Raw genomic sequence first — 15,243 nt, 5'->3', positions numbered from 1 at the left:
GCAGATCCCAAGTCCTGCGAGACGTAGTCGACCGTGATAAAGCCACCTTTGCTTTTATCATCTTGGAAAAACCAAAAAGAGGAATATGTAGGGAACAGACCCCCAAATCTGGCCATAGACGGGCCCCCAAACTGGCCATAAACAAAATCTCTGAAGCACTATGACATGCTCGTGATGGGTATGACACTCACACTGAGGGTTGTGGGTTTACTGGAATGAGGGCAAGGAACACCTGGCCCACCCAGGGCAGAAAATTGCTTAAGGCATTCCTGAAACACAAACAATATCATGAGCGATCTGTGCCTCAAGGATCTGTTCCTGCTGCAGATAACTAGTGAGAACCCAACCCTTTGTCTTCCTTTTTACTGAATCTACAATCTATAGAAACAATGCTTATCACTGGCTTACTGTCAATAAATATGTGGGTAAAACTCTGTTCATGGCTGTCAGCTCTGAAGGCTGTCAGCCCACTGATTCCCACTCTGTACTTCATAATTCTGTGTGTGTGTCTTTAATTCCTCTGGAACAACTGGGTTAGGGTCTCCATGGCCAAGCTGATCTCGGACTTCTTTGAGATTATTTAAATTTGGTGAAGACTTTATTTTATAAAAATCACTTTATTTTGGGTAAATTATGTCATGCCATTCTCTGTAGTCATATCTTCCCATGTTTTGCATTATGAGATTTGGTTTGCATGGTACTTTAAAAGCCATTCTCAAACTTTCACTTCCTAGGATTTCTAGTTACAATGCAACACCCCATTGTTTCCTCTGAACAACTGAAATACCACAGATGTAATGACAAGGAGAGGGTCTGAAAGATAGAAAAAGGAAGACAGTTTGGGGACATCAGGACTTGCAGAGTGATATCATGGTCACTTTACTTGGTTTTCCTAGTGTCTTCCGTATATCACAGATGATGGACGGTAGAAGTTTCCAATCCAGAATCTCCAATAGGCACAGAAGAAAACGACTTCAAGGAAATCCTCTTCTCTCTCAACCAAAGGACAAGGAGAGGATGACCTAACCACACACAGTAGCATGAAACACTTCTAAAGGTAATAACCAAGCTATTCCGGATAAACACTACCAGAAAATAATTAATAAATAAAATAAAATAAAATAAAATAAACTAGTATTGCCATTTCTGTGGAGCCATGCACAGAGACAGTCTTCTCAACATGTCAGTGATGTTCTGATTGCCCATGAAGTCAAACTAGGCAGCAACTTTTTTTTCGTTTTTTTTTTTTTTTTTTTTTTTTTTTTTTTGAGATGGAGTTTCTTTTTGTTGCCCAGGCTAAAGTGCAATGATACACAATCTCAGCATCTCAGCTCTCTGCAAGCTTTACCTCCCTGGTCCAAATGATTCTCCTGCCTCATCCTCCCAAGTAGCTGGGATTACAGGCATGTGGCACCACACCCAGCTGATTTTGTATTTTTAGTAGAGATGGTGTTTCTCCATGTTGGTCAGGTTGGTCTCAAACTCCTGACCTCAGGTGATCCCCTCACCTTGGCCTCCCAAAGTGCTGGCATTACATGCATGAGCCACTGTACCCAGCCAGAGAGAATATTCTATCACTCTCCTGGAGAAAGCAGAGGAGAGCATTCCAATTCCCTTATGTCAGCAGACTCCGGTAGCAAGCTGAGCATGCAGGTCAACCCAACAACCACACTTTTTAAAGAGCCAGAGCTAAGTAGGACAGATTGCACTGTGTGTCTTTCCTGCTGTCCCACTACCCTCCTCTAACCTATCCTGTCAGAAGGCTTCAGTGGGGAGTTAACCATCTACCACAAACCACCCTCCTAGGAACAGAACAGATGAAGTAAATCTAAACTAGTTAGCACTCTGCCGTTTCCCCAGATTAGCAACCGTACCATCTACAACTGCTCCAGAGAACATCAAATGTTTGATATGCATTTAAACAAAAGAAAACAGGTATGAGATCTATATGCTGAAGCGTATAAAATACTGGTGAAAGAAATCAAATAGAAATAATAAGAGATACACTGCATTCATGGATATAAAGATATAATATATCATGTTAATTTTCCCCAGCTTGATCTATATATTTGATGCAATTCCTATCAATATCTCAACAAGAATTTTTGCAGACAATGCAAACTTACTAGGATAGCTAAGACAATTATTGGTGTTTAATATATAGTGGGAGAAATCCATCAACAACATTTCAAAGACTTATTAAACAGCTAAAGTGATCATGACAGTTTAGTATTGGCATAGAGACAGATTCGTGTAAAAATGGAGCAGAAGAGAAAGCCCAGGAATAGAGCCACACTGGTGTGGATATGACCAGGCAATATGACATAAATCTGTCAAGCAAAAATCAGTGGAGGAAAAACAGCCTTTAAACAAATGGTGCTATGGCATGTGGACATCCATAAATTTAAGAAATAAAGCCTTAACTTAAACATTACTCTACACAAATTAACTCAAAATGGCTCATGAACTTCAATGTAATGTAAAATTATAAGACGTTTTATAAAACATTTTCAGAAAAAAAGAATCATAAGAAAATTGAAGCCTCTTAGTTGTAGCAAAGTGTTATTACATTTGATACCAAAAGCATAAACCATAAAAGGAAAACCAATAAACTGGATCAAATCAAAATTAAAAACTATTGCTCTGTGAAAGTTCTTATGAAGACACTAAAAAGCCAGTCTGCTGCAGAAAGGGGTACCCTTCCTGCTGATCACTGCAGACCATGGGCGGAGAGCAGTACCCTCTGCGCTGGGAGCAGCAGCTGCAGCAGAGAGCTTCAGAGACCTGCAGAGACATACAAATGACTTGCCTGCAGAGAGGAGCCTCCCTCTCTATAGAGTGAACACACCATGGGAAGACCCGCCTATAGAAAAGAGCTACCCACTCCTTTGTGAGGTATTGCTCCTCACAAGAGGGCACTAGCTGTAGGGGTCTGCCTGCAGACCCTGACCCAAAAGACAGATGAATAAAGCATAAACTGACAAATATTCTGCTTTGCTAGTACAGCTGGGTGTCCAAGCGCCTGCACATCAAGAAATGTTTTTTACTGTGACCGGACCTTAGAAGCTTGCACTCCAGTAACTTATTTAGTATGTGATTAACAACAGAAACTCTGAGTCAGCACACTTGTGCATAATTAACATGGTTGAGAGAGTAGTTCTATGAATGATTAAAGCTCAGCTACCGTGGTCTAAAGTAAATTCCATTAAAGGGCAATATCCTTGGTCAACCTCCCTCCAAGAGGGCAATCTGCCTTAAAGGTTAGTTAATGGAGGTAAGGTAAACAAGCTTAAATGGGGAAGCCTCTATTGTCCCTAGTATTTATCCTATGACCTAATGCTCTAAGGTAAGAACTGGCTGCCTTCAGCCTGCTCAATTATTACAAGCTATGTAACCTTTCAGCCTTCCAAAAGGTTTGTGACTATTCCCTATATCTTTCCCTAATATTTCCCTTTAGTATTTCTGCTACCGTCCTGAGTGAACACCAATACTTTGAACTGTTTTAACACTAAATAGAACTCTTCTTCTTCTTTACCCTTAACTTGACTCTCTATCTCATTCTCCCTGCACACAGGACAAGAACTCAAGGAAAGGCATCATCATGGTCACAGAGGTTTCTGGCAAGTAAAATTGACACCACAGTGATCCCATAACAGTAGCACTAGAATTTCTGTCTCAGATTTTTACTTCAAAGTTAAACATTTGGGGGACTCTTAGGAGACTCGGGACCATATTTTGACATCCTATTTGTTCATCTGTAGCTGGCTTTGTCTGATAATACCCTAACAGAGGGAGGTGTATACTTGTCAAGTAGGGCCACAATTCCAACTTCCCTTCTTCACTTCCTTTGACACCCAAGGCAGTGCTCCTCATTACTGATAAATAAGTATGCAGATTCCAGCTTCAACCTAGGTGTTACTTGTACCTTCCTGGCTAGAAGTGGAAGGGTGTCTTGTTACCACACGGCAGGGTTGAAAACTCTAGCTCTCTACTTTACCTTCCCTGATTCCACTCCGGCAGAGGATTGGGGTGCTTCATTAATGCCTGGTGCTCTCTATGTTCCAACTTAAACTTTGTTGTCCTGGCTAGCATTTTTGGGTCGCTTTGTTTTGTGTTGTAATGTTTGACGAAAGTAGGATGGCTATTGTACAAAGATTTTTGTCTTAATAAGGTGTCCCTTTCCTAGCCCTGTGTCTATAGAGGCTGGAGCTTTTGGGGGACATTTCTGTCTATACCTACTTACATTTGTCGGTACCAGCTCCTTCAGGATCAAGTCTGTGATAACACCAGGCAAAAAGAATTCAGGGAAATCAACCATCTTATCACTTGTTGCGTCTTAAATTTCCTCACCAGTTTATCTTCTTGCTCCATCCTTCAATCTGATGTTTGCTTTATATATATCACGCATGGATATTAATTGCATTTATGTGAGGGAGAAAGTACATCTTCTCCATCTACTTTATTACTCAAGTGATGACGCAAGATGAAGAACGTCCATGATGTTCCTTTTGGGGAGAAAATTCAAAGTAATTTTTGTTATTGAAACAGTTTAAGCTAGTTTAACCTAGATAGAGAGAGAATACTTAAGAAGGTACAATGTCTTTGTATGAATCCTAGAAGAAGCTAGGATATTTTCTGGGTTAGACTGCTCTGTGATGGGTTACATTAAAATCTTGTAAGGATGTTCCTCAAAACACAAAGAATTTTCCGAGGGTGGGAATGGACAGATTTTCTAGTCATGCTGATCATGTTATGTTTTGCATTTGCTTACTCTTTTTCCTCCTTCACACTCCCTCTCCTCCTCTCTGTGCTTATTTTATTGTTGCTTTTGTTGTTTGTTTGACACTCGTCTTATTCTGGCCTTAAACTTACAATAATGTATTCCACATGTTAACCTGTCTCATTCCATCTTTCATTACTTTATCCTCTCTTTCTAAACTGTCATTTTCTTTTTTCTTTTTTGCCTTGCTGTTCACCCAAGTTATTCTTTTCATTTTTTATTGTATCTGGCATTAGCCTTTTTATTGTTGTGGATTTCTTTAAGATGAAGTCTTACTCTGTCACCCAGGCTGGAGGGCAAAAGCAGGATCTCAGCTTACTGCAACCTCCGCCTCCTGGGTTCAAGCGATTCTCCTGCCTCAGCTTGGTCTCCCATAATGCTGTGATTACAGGCCTGAGCCACCACCCCAGCCGGAATTTTTTTAAAACATTCTTCATGTTAACCATTTAACCATGTCTATCACACTACCTTCTGAAAACCCAGTTTGAGAACTACAAAGTTAATAGCATGTGGATATAGGTGAAACGACCTTTGTCTTGTGTCATGGTCTGCCGGGAAAGGAAATCAGGATTCCCTTTTTAGATGATGGATTCTAAACTTTTTCTACTTATGCACAACTTGAAAATATAAGCATATGGTTAGATGGCACCACTAGGTTTCCATCCTGAGGAATCTGGCTGTCCAAATCCATGCTCATTTTCTGCTATCCCAGAAAACTGAGTGATGAATCTTGTCAGACCTTAACCTGTGACACCAAAAGCTGCATAATATACCAAATCCACAGTGAATGCTGCTTCCAAAAAGTTGTGCAGCTGGACCCCCAGTGTATGCCATTTCCTCACAGCAACCAGGAATCTCCACTGCAAATAAAGCAAGGGGTGGTAAGGATACAGCTAGTTCGTTCAGAAAAGGACCTGCTACTCAAAGCAGAAGATGAAAAATAATTTTTAGAAGAAGCAGGGGAAAATCATAACTAGATGTAAAAAGAAAGCATGATAGTCAAAGGGATAAGCAGGGACGCTAGCCTCAGTAAGTCCAAAATATTGCATCTCTAGTGAAGGATACTGTGACGTAGGCTTTTATGATAAGTTGTGGTGAGGAACAAAGAATAACAAGTAATGCCTCAATACCAAGAATGTTTGTTTTTGACAATGAAAGTAGATTTTATGGCTGTAAGTCCACAGTCAATATCGACTAATTTGCATACGTGTGTGTATGTGTGTGTGTATATATATATATACACTCACGTACATATATGTGTCAGATACTGTATTACATCAGTTCAGTGCTGGTTGTACGAGGCAGACAGACAGACAAGAAAACTAATGTGATAGATAAGAAGCACCTCCTAGAAGGAGATATCTGTGTTGTATGAGTCTTAAGTAGGCAAACAGGGAGAGAGCGTTTTACCTCCAAGTAAAAATGGGACCCACGTTACCAGATGGTAAAGGGCATGGCTGAAATTGATGTTCTCCAAATAGACTGTGGTGAAACACAAAGACCTGAAGCTGAAAGGAAAATAAATATCAGGTCTGGAAGGGATTTGTTCAGCCATGCTCATGATCTGGACTCAGAATCTAAAAGTTAATAAATCCTGACAAAAGCAATTAAATCTGACTTTGTATGGAGCATGAAACCAATGTGCTGACAATCTGCATTAGAGGTGGGCTTTGGTGGCTCAAGCTTGTAATCCCAGTGCTTTTGGGGACCATGGTGGGTGGATCACCTGAGGCCAGGAGTTCAAAACCATCTTGGCCAACATGGTGAAACCCCATTTGTACTAAAATTACAAAAACTAGCCCAGCATCTTGGGCAAATATAATTTTACCTACTCAAAAGATGGAGGTACAAGAATTGCTTGAACCCAGAGGTAGAGGCATCAGTGAGCTCAAATAATGCCACTGCTCTCCAGCGGGGGTAACACAGAGAGACTGTCTCAGAGAAAAAAAAAAAAAAAAGAAGAAGGAAATATGCATTAGAAAACATGAAAAGTGGACTCTAAGGAGGTAATTAAAGGCACAAACAGGTTGGAATGCTTTGATGTAAGATCAAAACGGTGTACTGTTAATGCCAGCTGTAAAATTCCACAATGTTCTGACAGTGATGCAATCCATGAGCATAATACGATGTAAACTTTATTATTCAAGTGATGACACAAACAGTTGTGATCGTGGTCATTGCGTTTATAGGGATGAATTGCAATGAAGACAATCTTTGCCAACTAAAATCCAAGTTTAAAATAACTGGGGAAATGTAATTGAGAAAATACTGAAGTATACAGTATGTGTTAACCCTTCTCTAAATTTTGTGTGTGTGTGTGTGTTTGTCTGTGTGTGTTTATGTGTGCATTTATTCCCTTTGTGCCACTCAAATTTATGCACTCATTTGATTTATGCCAGACTACTTGAGAAGTCGCTTATTATTTTTTCCTAACTCTGGTTGCTTCTTCTCCGTTGCCTGCTGTCATTGTTTGGTATGTAGCCTCCAAATCTCACATTGAAATTCTGTCTCCATTGTGATAGTGTTGGGAGGTAGGACTTTTAAGAGTTGATTAGCCATGTGGGTGCAAACTCATGACTGACTTGATGGTATTATACGGAGAACAAGTTAGTTATTGTGTCAGTAGGCTTTGGATCAAAGGATGAGTTTGGCCCCGATTTTCTGTTCATCTCATGCCCTTCACCGTAGGAGGCCGACCTGCCATGTTGTAATGTAAAAAGAGGATCTCACCAGATGCAACCCCTTGGATTTCCCCGCCTCCAGAAAAGTGAGCAAAGTAAGTTTACTTTACAAATTACCCAGGCAGTGGTATTGTGTTGTTTCAGCAGAAAATGGACCCCAAAACTTTATTATTTCTTCCTCTTTAGAGAAATAAATTATTTAACTTACAAAGGCACATGTCAAATTTGCTTTCAAAGGATCAAAAAGCCCATATATATTTTTGCTAAAAAGGAGTACAATAGCCTCCCACTGAAACAAAATGTCATTTTTTTCTTAACCATACTTTTAGAAATAAAGGAAAAGCAAACATAGAAGTAAACATGCAATTTTATTGTTCAATAAGATAATTGCAGAAATTTTTAGGGTTTTTTGTCAATGTAAATGTTAGTCTCTGTCGTCATTCATAATCTGGTCCTCTTTTAATGGCAGATCAGTTGTAATTAGGGTGATATTTGTCCAGTGGTGATGGTTGAAGAGCTAGCCTGGAACGAGGGGCAGCTGATCTATCAGTGATCGTAGGCATTTGCAACCACGGGTTGCCTGCTGGTAGCATGTTACGATATGGAGCCTCATTGACTGATACCAGAGGATATCGTGTGGGAACAGCAGATGGTTCCACTGTCAGCCCAAAATCGCCATTTTGTAAGGGAGATATTATGTGGTATCGAGAAGTTGTGGTTGTAATAAAATTCACAATGTGGCCCCTTGCTTGCATGTAGGTACTATGAGAGTGCATATGAATAGTGGTCAGCTGATTTAAAATAGCAGGTTGATCTGCTGCAATTTGTTCTGATGGTCCAACTGAGGTTGAAGGTGAAGGAGGAGGGAAACCACTTCTAATTGGGACAGATGAATTTGCAATTATCTGTGTGACAGAAGATTCCCTTGTTAGAGGCATATTTAAATTTTTAGAGGCTGAAAATAAACTTTCTTCACTAGCTTCAGCAGCTAAGGCAGAATTAGATTCTCCATGTTAGCCCCTGCTCTAAAATGCTTCTTGTTGAAATCTTCATTGAATAGAGTAGATATAGATGAAGCATTTTTAACACCGATTCTTCTCTTCACTCTTACTAAAAGTTGGGGATAGCCACGCTTGAAATTTGGATTATAATAGAGCTTTAACTAAAACCAAAGAAAAACATAATTCAGTACCATTTTAAGCCAAGAGACAAGTGCAAATAACAAACGTAACACATCAAATATCAGATTTCTCTTTCATCACACAAACTTAATGTCATCAAATAACTCATAAACATCGTTTACTATTTTTAAGAACGTGCTTATTGGCAAAAACCTCTCAAGTTGTTAAGCCCTCAAGTGAAAACATGTTATATATTAATAGTAATATTTCATTAAGTGGCTTTGGTACATTTATTTGGAGTTCACTGGTAAGATTCAAAGTTGTTAGCAAAATTTCTTAAAACACTAAAAGGTTAACGTTCAAGCTGAACACAATAATTTCAAAAAAATAACTTCTACCTTAATATTTTATATAATTTTCAAAAGCTGGTCTTACTGCATGTATTAACATATTTACCTATGCACAAAGTAAAATTACATATATACTTTACATATAGTGGTAACTCAAATATGTCAAATACCTTGCTTAAGACAGAGGATTCTTTCTCTTCTGCCAGAAAGGTGGCTAGAAAGGCAGATCTTTGAAAATTCCGTTGAATTTTACTAAATCCATAAAGGTTGAGCTGTCGAACAAAACTTTTGATAGCATCAGTTTGAAATATTCTGTAAGGAGCCTTTGTTTCCAAAATTTCTTTCTTGAAGAGTTCTTCATTAATCACTATGCAAGTTCCATTCTCATCCCATGAAATAGACTTGAACTGGTCACTTTCCACTATTTTCCAAAGTTTCCTGGGAAAGTTCAGAGAAAGAAAATCATCATCTTTATCTGGCTCAGAGACACAAACTGTGTAAGGTGGCCTTTCTAACAAGGATCCTTGTGACAAAACCTGAAAAGCATGTTCTTCAATCATTGACCGTAAGTCTGAGTCCCCAGGGAAGGTGTGTTCACACACTGGAGACCTAGTGGAGGCTTCTGAAGCAGTTAATTCATCTTTGGGAGAAACATCTTGAGTTTCTGAAGAAACATGTGCCATCTCAGATAAATATTTCTTTATCTACTCTTTCGGCCTGCATGGTTTTCAAGACTGCAGCTTCAAATGCTGCTTCAGAAGGCCTAGGCGTGTAAACTTATCTAGACCATCACAATGGTTCCCAAGCTGAGTAACAATGACATCACAAGCGGACTTAGGTCTCCTAGCAACCAACAAAAATCTAGCCCAAAGGGTTTCCTTCCCAATCTGAGAAATGTATCCAGTGAAAATAAAATATAGACTGCTCACTTACACGATGTAAGCTGCAAAAATCTCTTCCCTGCGTCATTATTTAAATAAATAAGAAAATAATGTCCTCAATCCCTGAAATAAATCCAATGTTCTTCCTGACACACTCATTATAACTAGATTGGTGTGAGGAGCACAGGGCCTAGTAATTGCAGAATGCAAAAAATAAAAAATAAAACAAAATAAAGGAAAGAAAAGGAAAAAGAAATATGAATGATTTTAAAACTAGTTCGGCATGTTGGATTGAAAACTGATGCAATGCAAAACCTGTGTGGTAGAAAGACATGGCCATAGAGATAAGAGGTAGGTTATGGGTTGTCAGGGGCTGGACAATAAAAAGAACTGTATAATAGATATGGAGTTTCTGGTTGGGCAATAGAAATATTTAGGAACTATTGATAGATGATGATTGTATGACATTATAAACATATTAAATTCCATTCAATTATACACTCAAATGTAATTTTATATTATTTGAAACTTACCTTCAAAAGTTAAGGCGAAGACAAAGATGAATAAAACCAACTGATTATATTTCAGAATGAAAAGTTATATATATGCATATCTCTTCAAAACATGTTTCAGTCATATCAGAAGAATATATAATGATTTAATTTGGTATGTCTCTAAATATTTGACAAATGTTAATGATGAAAGAGGTTTTAAAAGCGGGTGACTTACTTGTAAGGGGGTCCCAAAGAGTGGGAGATTAAAAAAATAATAAAAATAAAAATAATGAGAAAATGTTTTAAGAAAAGTAAATATGTATGTGTGTCTAAGCAGCATATTTTTTTAATTTGGCTCCAAGAACCAAATCTCTATTAAAGAATAGATTTTGTAAGGAATAATCTTTGTGCCATGCAAATAATTGTATCATTATAAAACAGGACTTGAATTTGTGAAATAATTTTAGTATTGAGTAAAATAACCATGGATCATTTACAGTAAGAATTTTTATATGTTCATGGTTGACAATTGGTATATTAAAATTCAAACTCCTTAGCATTGGTAAATGTTGAATACATGTGGAAGAAAGAAATATAGTATTGATATTTCTCATACTGTAAGAGGCAGTTCTCTCATACTGGAAAGAGGTGTCATTGTTAGAAGATTGTCTTGGTTTAATATAGTTTAGGTTTTGTTTTTTGTGTGTGTGCTTGTTCAATTCAGAATTTTCCATATTAACATTATGTAACAAAAATGTTCATATCAGTAAACTCTGTGAAGATGAAACAGGTGCCCCTACCACATGAATGTGGTCTCTCAATTTTGACAGTTTTCTAAAATTAAAAAAGTGCAAAATTAAAATATTTTTTAATTTTTTTGCTTTTCTCAGGAATTTTCATGTTGCTCTAGCTGAAGGGAGTACAGACTTCTTTTGTGATGCGAGAGGATGAATGATTACTGACAGCAGCAAAAGATGGGACATGGGTGTGGAGGAAAGAGGGAGTTAATAGGAGAATCAGAAGACAAAATCACATTAAATGTAGGATAATCTAAGACAAATTGTGGCTGAGCATTTTGGGGAGCTAAGATGGGTGACAGTTTAGGGAGGAAGAATGCCTTGGTGTATTCAGGGGGAGATGGCTCAGTTAAAGTTGTCCCCTGACTCCAAACTGGAAGCCTACTTTTAGTCATAAAAAGGCAAGAAAATAAGCAATTTTATATGAAAAACATAAATGTAAAGTAGGCTGTATCCACTTAGCTACATAAAAGAATAAGATGTCTGTCTGATCTTCTTAGTGACAGCCTGTGATACCCATGTTCTTGCCGCTTCGGCCTCCCAATTAGCTGGTTCTGCAGGAAAAGCCTAGTAGGCACAGATAATTATTCAATTTAATGAATTATTTTAATTTTTTTAGAGACAGAATCTTGCTATGTTGTTCAGGCTGGCCTGAAATTATAGGCCTGAAGTGATCCACCCACCTTGGACTTACAAACTGCTAAGGTTACTGGTGTGAGCCACGGTATCTTCCTATTTTTAAAAAAGCATTTGTGGAGATAGTGTTTCACATTTTGCCAAACCAGGTTCAAAATTCCCGGCCTCAAGCATTCTTTTTGCCTTGGCCTTCCAAATTATTGGAATTACAAATATGAGGCAAAAATATCATCTAAAATATGCTGTATCTTTTTAATTATCACAATATTTTATCTAGTAAAGGTAAAACTTCATACATAATGATAAAGTGGAAAAAGGTGTAATATAAATGTATTGGAGTAGAAGCCAATTTTTACATAATAAACACACATTTAGATTAGACAATTTTAAATGTACTAAGAATTCTCTCACAATTACTGAAAAAATGTTTATGCATATTTAAAATTTGAAATAATATTTTTATGGTTAGGAAAATGTAAAGCAGCAAAATAGACAACCAAACCAATTATAAGTTCCCTGTGAATAAAATCCAAAGCCATATACCAGTCACTGGCAGGACCACAAGCTATTTTTTTTAATGTAAAATCCAGTGGTAATGAGGAATATAGGTGCAAACTGTATGCTAATGATAGTCATTTAATTTGATGCAGGCAGAACAATAATTCTGCTCTAAATAAAATGTATATATACAGTCAAAAACATTTGTATTTTCAAGCTGTTTCTTAATACAATTTTTGTAGGTAAGACCAATTTTCAGTGATTATCTTGCCACTTCACTAACCCGCATTTCAAGCTCATGCTTGAGTAAAAAATAATAATTTGTGTAATAAATAAAAGCTCTTCATATTTCCACACATTAAGGTCCACTATTTTAAGGTACAGATATCTTAATTTTTTCTTACTTTAAAATAACTAAAATAGAAAGGCTACAAATTCAAATAAATTAAGGCTAATGATGCCATGAAAAAAGCTAAAAGAAGACTGAAGAAAAGTATTAAACACATGTTGATGCCTTGTAAAGAATCATACAAGCCAAGCATACATTATTTTTATTAATAAGAAGGTAATCTAAAAGCTTATCATGAGCAGGGCTTAAATAAACACCAATACATATAAGCAGTTCTTTCACAAACTGCAAATACTCTCAACTTTATGGCTTTCACTTTTGAATAAATGTCACATTTTGTTAGTACACACTTTTCTCAAAGGCTGGTGACATAATGATGTGATGAGGTCTCACAAGAGTTAGCCATAATATATATCATATCATCTCATCATCTTCATCTATCATGTCCATTTGTTTATTGTTTGAAAAGTATATAAGCAATTTACCAGCTCTTTTACCATCTATGTGACATGCACTTCAGCGTATGATCAAATATATTTATGTACTCTCCATCCAAACACTGATTTTTAAAATTTCTTGATCATCATCCATTTTAAATTCTGCTAAATCTTCATCATCAAATTTATACCAGGAATCGCAGTCATCATCCTACCATTGTTTGAATAATATAAGAATAATAATACCCACTGCTTGCTAGACCACTGTGTACTGGCACATCTGCAAGTCTGTATTTTGTGATCTTTGTAGTTTTATTTTCAGGTTGCTCTTTCTGTTGAATCAACTGATTTTCTGATTTGAAATTATTCTGTTCCAGCTTTGCAATGCATGCTGCTGTGTAAGGTCCCATATCCAGCTCCCAAGGAAATTCAAAATAATCACCGAATGTAATTGCACATTATTTTAGTCATACTCAAATCATTTGTGTTGGCCACAGAAACAAAAGAAAATTATTTAAATAGCAAGTGCTTAATTGTGTTAACATACCATAAACAGAGAACAGGTACAGATGTTCTCATTTCCTGAACAAACATTAAAACAATTTAAAAGTTTAGAATCTTTTAAATTTATTGCAAAAAGAAAAGTAAATAATCATTAACATCATTAGGGTAATTATGCCATAACTAACTTAAGCAATACTTTCTTACCAAAGCTTAAAATATTTATATATAGCAATCCTTTGGTATCTGTAGGGGATTGGCTCCAGAACCCTCTTAAATACTATAATTTGTGTTTGCTCAAGCTTCTGATTTACAATGGTGTAGTATGTAAATATAATGCACACACATCCTCCTGTGTAGTTTACTTTAACTCTGCATAAATCATTAGTAAAATGTAAATGTTATGTAGACAGTTATAATCTAATGGCTTTTAAATTTGTTACATTTTACTGTAGTATTGTTTTTGTTTTCAAACGTTTTAATATATGTTTAGAGAAATCTCTGTTTGAAGAACAGGTGTATGTAAAAAGTCTCATTTGTTGCACACCACAAAATATTACTGACACAGACACTGATGGCTATGTGGTTCCATATAGCCACTACTATCTGTGTTACTTCTCTAATGTTTTCTTTTACGTGATTAAGCAGAATTTGGTGTGAATAAACTAAAGATATATAGTAAGCAATAATAATAGCAGCTAATACTTATAGTGCTTAAAGACAAGGTAATACATTAAAGAGCTGCACACATTTTAATAAATTTAATCCTCACTGTGCATTTTGTGTGACAGTTTCACTCTCTTCACCTAGGCTATAGTGCAATGGCAGAATCTCGCCTCCCTGCAACCTACTCCTCCCAGATTCAGGCTATTCACCTGTCTCAGCCTCTCCAGTAGCTAGTATTACAGGCATCTGCCACCATGCCTGGCTAATTTTCATATTTATAGTAGAGATGGGGCTTCACCCTGTTGGCAAGGCTGTTCTGTCTGTCTTATAAAAAGGTAAAATCTATATATAATTAATTTAAAAGGTGTGGGTTGAGTGGCAGGTAGGGTGAAAAGCAATTGTTTCAAGTCTCTGAGATGTAAATAGCAAGCAGTATGATGTTAAGAATAAACCACAATTTAAATGGCAGGTAAGTGCGAAATAATGCAGGCAGCTTGGAGGTGAGATGTTATGAAGGTCAAGAAAGACATACATGTTATTTAACATATAATATCTTCAAATATATTTTACCATTACATCTCCCAATCAAATTGCAGAGAAATAAAATTAGCTGGTTAGGCCTAAAGAAAGAAATCTGTTTGTGAAACAAGCGGTTGTTAAAATTTGTTGTAACCCCATAAAATTAAGGAAGTTTTTTGCTTTTAGACTTATAAGTTTTTGCTTATAGTATAGATGTATCTATACTAGAAAAAGAAAAATGCTTTCTTCTGTCAGCTCTTCAAGATTCAATCATTAAATTGCAATTTATTTTTGAGTAGGGATGAAAGCAATCTGGGAGATTATTTCACATCCAAAATTATTAACCTAGTAAGAATCAATTTTTCCTAGTCAGTCACTCTATTTCATCGATAACATTTCCCTTTAAACAAGTTATCATCTTGACTACCTCTCTGATACCACTAAAAGAGTAAAGAGAAAGCAGAAGTTAATTTTGTGCATGAGCACAAACACTTCTAATGTCTTCTGGTGGTGTTCAAAGAGATATTTTTTTT

At 36.7% G+C, this 15,243-nt stretch overlaps 1 protein-coding gene across 1 annotated transcript; it reads right to left on the bottom strand.

Annotated features, from left to right (window-relative positions):
- Nucleotides 1-7,810: 7,810 nt before the first annotated feature.
- Nucleotides 7,811-9,683, bottom strand: LOC129530294 (heat shock transcription factor, Y-linked-like). The gene is made up of 2 exons (NM_001425368.1): nucleotides 9,103-9,683; nucleotides 7,811-8,623 (listed from the first exon to the last, which is right to left on the bottom strand). The coding sequence occupies exons 1-2, from the start codon at nucleotides 9,613-9,615 to the stop codon at nucleotides 8,450-8,452; spliced, it is 687 nt and encodes a 228-aa protein (NP_001412297.1). The 5' UTR covers nucleotides 9,616-9,683; the 3' UTR covers nucleotides 7,811-8,449.
- Nucleotides 9,684-15,243: the final 5,560 nt, after the last annotated feature.

The sequence above is a fragment of the Gorilla gorilla genome, chromosome Y (genome assembly GCF_029281585.2).
Source record: "Gorilla gorilla gorilla isolate KB3781 chromosome Y, NHGRI_mGorGor1-v2.1_pri, whole genome shotgun sequence".
Lineage (NCBI taxonomy): Eukaryota > Metazoa > Chordata > Mammalia > Primates > Hominidae > Gorilla > Gorilla gorilla.
This window is presented reverse-complemented; position numbering and strand designations above follow the sequence as displayed.

Coding starts and splice junctions, on each gene's coding strand:
- LOC129530294 (NM_001425368.1), bottom strand. CDS start 9,615: ATGGCACATGTTTCTTCAGAAACTCAAGATGTTTCTCCCAAAGATGAA. Junction 8,624..9,102: donor AATCCTCTGTCTTAAGCAAG/GTATTTGACATA, acceptor CTTTGGTTTTAG/TTAAAGCTCTATTATAATCC.